The sequence below is a fragment of the Pinus tabuliformis genome, chromosome 9, assembly GCF_031772625.1.
Source record: "Pinus tabuliformis cultivar Carrire ecotype Pingquan chromosome 9, CPIR1, whole genome shotgun sequence".
Taxonomy (NCBI): Eukaryota; Viridiplantae; Streptophyta; class Pinopsida; order Pinales; family Pinaceae; genus Pinus; species Pinus tabuliformis.
Genome location: NC_142307.1, coordinates 148,310,494 through 148,314,602, shown reverse-complemented (window position 1 = coordinate 148,314,602; position 4,109 = coordinate 148,310,494). Strand labels below are relative to the sequence as shown.

General features: G+C 33.9%; 1 protein-coding gene across 1 annotated transcript; it reads right to left on the bottom strand.

The window, feature by feature from the left end:
* Nucleotides 1–1,504: 1,504 nt before the first annotated feature.
* Nucleotides 1,505–3,865, bottom strand: LOC149147544 (protein DMR6-LIKE OXYGENASE 1-like). The gene is made up of 4 exons (XM_089439984.1): nucleotides 3,443–3,865; nucleotides 2,553–2,800; nucleotides 2,153–2,474; nucleotides 1,505–2,033 (listed from the first exon to the last, which is right to left on the bottom strand). The coding sequence occupies exons 1-4, from the start codon at nucleotides 3,806–3,808 to the stop codon at nucleotides 1,779–1,781; spliced, it is 1,191 nt and encodes a 396-aa protein (XP_089296110.1). The 5' UTR covers nucleotides 3,809–3,865; the 3' UTR covers nucleotides 1,505–1,778.
* Nucleotides 3,866–4,109: the final 244 nt, after the last annotated feature.

Below are 4,109 nucleotides of genomic sequence, written 5' to 3'. Positions count from 1 at the left end.
CATATATCAATAGAAATATCAAACAATATTCTACCTAAGTACAATGATAACAATATTCTATCTAAGTACAATGATAGTTGTCCCTGGAGTGGGCCCTCCTCCTGAAATAGGATATTGTCTAAAGAAAATCTATTAGCAAAGGAAAGACTTAATCAAGCATATTGTAATCCGATGGACATGTATTGCTCTAGATATTAACTAGCATTGTTACAGTGTTTATAATTCAAAAATAAAATTATAAGAATTAGATCCTTTTCTTTCAGTAGAGATTTGTTTTACACATTGAGAAAATGTTCCCTTATTAAAAGATGTGTTAGCTTCAAATCAAAACAATTTGTTTTCTTTACCAGCCAAACAAAATGTGCAGTTGTGTCTTTTTGTCTTTAGATGGTCAACTTTAATCATCCAACATGGATCCTCAATAGCTTGGGAAAAAATGTGATTTTGGCAGTTTATGAACGAAAAAATGTGATTCTGGCCGTTTATGAACCAATTTTCATAAATTCATTGTTCAATATGCCTATCACTCTGCAGCTTCTAGAACCAAAATTATTTCATAACTTCTAAAGCCAAAACTATTTTGGAGTAGATGTCAGATATGAAACTTTTTGCAGCAACACCAGAAGTGCAATCCTGCAATCGCTCAAAGAAGGCAAAAACTTAGCAAAAAGTACGAGAAAAGGTGGATTTCCATGACCCAATAATCTTGATTTAATGAGTAAGTGGTCTCTCTAATCTTGTTGGATTTGTTTATGGGTGATTTAAGTGTAATTGTTCTTGCATTCACTTGAACTGTATTGAATCCCTTCTTTAAAAACCCTAGAAAGTTCCATAGTGGAGAAACTTCCCTTGAATTTCTTTGATTTTGTAAATTTCTAAGTAAATCATCTAGTGTTAGTAGTGAATAACCGTAGAAGTTACACTAGAACCTGTTTTTCTCTCCAAAAAGAGTGCTTAGTTAACTCCATATATACTAGTCTTTTCTCCAAATAATCAATCATAAAATCCAAAATTTTCTCCATATTTTATAATTTAGAATTAAATTCAAATATATAACAGTAAAATAATTAATTTTAATATAATTTAAAATTAAATACAAATATATAATAGTAAATAATCAATTTTAACCATAAAATAATTAAATACTTTGTTTTATGCTTGATGAAGTAAAAACTCATAAAACACATTTAAAAGATCATTTTCATTTATTATATGTATACATTTCAAATCCACATTAAAATCTATTTTCATGATTTAAAAAGTTTCATTTTCATTTATTATATTTATATATTTCAAATCCACATTAAATCCTATCTTCAAATATAAAAATCCAAAAAAATAAACAGCTTTTCAAAAATTTAAAAATAATAGAAAACACAACATCAACTTGTAACTTTACAAAGACATAACAGCGAGCAAAAAATAATAAGAAAACGAACACAATACCTTAAAAGATAATAGGAAAAACAATAAAATAAAATAAACACTAATAAGAAAAATAATAAAATAAAACAGATACTATTGTTTATTAAAATTAGTCCATAAAAATAGTAATTAATAATATTGATACAAATCTAGTGTAATAAAAAAATATGATGATAATCTGCATGACTCATCTCAAACCAGGAGTCCGATTCTGCTTAGAAGAAAGGGATAATCATGGGATAATATGAGTAAAGTTCCATTTGTTTTTAAATTCAGTCTTAGATTTTAGAAATATTTCAAAATCTACAGTATGGTAATTTACATATATAAAACTAAATTTTACATACATAAAACTAAATTAGATTTTCGATTTTGAAATGATCCAACACCGTCTTCCTCTTCAATCCCTGGCTCCAGAAAACATCAAAGAATTCTTGAAACTTATATCCTCTGTACAGCGGTGGATGCTCTTCATCAACCATGGTGGGTGCAGGAGCAATAAAGGCATCCTCTGAAGGGCCATAGAAGGTAGGAATTGATATGCGTGCAGTGGAGGCGTTGGTTACTGCTCGATGCTCAACACTCCTAAATCTCCCATTGCTCACAACCTATTTACATATATTCAAATCACACACCCACCCAAAAAAATGAAATCAGTATCAGTACAATCAAGATTTGCAGAAAGGAAATCTGTATTGTACTGGTGGGGTTTTCTGTTTCTTCTAACCTGCAGTTGATCTGCCAGATTGACAACAAAGGCGTTAGCCAAGGGTTTTACAGTAATCCAATTTCCATTTTTGAGTACTTGCAGGCCGATTACATCGCTTTGCATTAAAACAGTGATGCCATCTGGATCAGAATGGCTTGGCAAACCAAAGGTAAGATCTGGGTTTGGGCATGATGGATAGTAATTTGTAAGCATCACTTGGCTGTGTCTTCCAAAAATTCTGTTCAAGTAATCAGAATCCAGGCCCAGAGCTTCAGAAATTGCAGTCAGGAGCCGTAAAATTAGGCCTCTGATCTCTGCAGCATACCTGCCTGCAATTTCTCTGGAAAAAAATTTATATATGTTACTATAAGAGTTACGACATGACTTGTGAAAGACATCAAAATTTGCTGCTAACTACCTGTAGGCTGCAGGTTTTTCAGGCCAAGAGCCTATGACTTCCTCCAGAGGATGACAAGGGTGCCTCAGATAGTCCCTCCAGTGAAGGACTTTCTCTTTTCGAATATTGAAGCTTGTAGAAACCCGAACTGTCTGCTTTGGGTTTTCTGAGTAGAGGCATGCTCTGTCTTCCACGGGCATTTCAAAGAATTCTTTAGCTATTCCCATCATGTTTTTCATGATAGTCTCTGGCACACCATGGTTCACTATCTGCTCAATCAATCAATCCGATAGGAAATTACACCTGATTCATTCCAAAATTAAACTTCAACCAGAATCAGTCATTTGCTATCTATATTTTTTAAAGATGTTTCCTTCAACGTGAATCAATCATTTATTATTTATTTTTTAGATGCTTTCTTAACATCACACCATTACCATTACGGCAGGGAACTGGATTTATTCTTCTGGTTTATTTTGGTAGTTGGGAGAAACGATTGGGACGTTGCCCACCCAAATTTAATTCTCACAAATGACATTAATAAATGGAATATGTATTTTCTTTTTACAGAATATATAGATATTTATGAAAAAAGACACATTCTCTAGGATTTCTAATATACATGCAGCAGCAAATTCAGCAAATTTAATTGTTAATTTTACTTAATGTTCATTGGATGTTCAAATCTGCAATGGACATAAACATAAATTTAAATATCATAATTATGTACAGTGTGCAAATCCATAAATTTAAATATCATAATTATGTACAGTGCAAATTTGTTTTCTTCCATTTTGCCAAAAGACTGGTGACAGTTCTTTTAGATTTTTGCCGTTTTGATGTGATCTGATTAAAGGACAAACCAGAAAATTGAATATATAACACGGAGGGAATGAAGGTTGAACATGTACCTGGAAAAATCCGTCCTCCTCACATGCACATCGGATTTCTTGAATTACCCTGCTCCTGTTAGGGCCATCCAGATCTTTGAGGTCCACCACTGGGATGCTCTGAGAGTAACAAGAGAGCTCAGGTATCATCTGTGGGCGTTCATGAGGAGGCAGGATATATTTATCCTGGACGTGAAGATTGTTTGATCCATTGGTCATAAGCTTTTCAATAATACCTTTGAGATCTGCATGGTTCTTTACTTCTGGTACTGTAGATGACATCTTCGTAGCTGTAGATTCAACAATGCTCTGCAAAAGTTCCGAACACAGGAGATTGGAAATTGGGGTCAGGGTCGGCCTTACCTTAGGGCATAAGAGGATAAACATACGGATGTGGGAGAAGTGTGTAGGATTGTGGGGACCATTGACTTGCAATTGGCAGGATAAACTCAGAAGCTTCTCAATGACAAATTCTATTTTGGCGGGGTGTGGAGCAGTCCACAGTAATGAGGTCTTGTTTTTTAGTAGCCTTTGGACCCATCACTGTGTGGGTGTAGGGGTTTGCCCACTTACTTCTATTGTTAGGGGTCCACGAGGGTCTCCACAATTTTTTGGAGTTCCTCTTGACAGGTTCCGGGGCAACACTTTGGAAGAGAAATTTTAGGAAAAAATGTCTCGTAATATATTG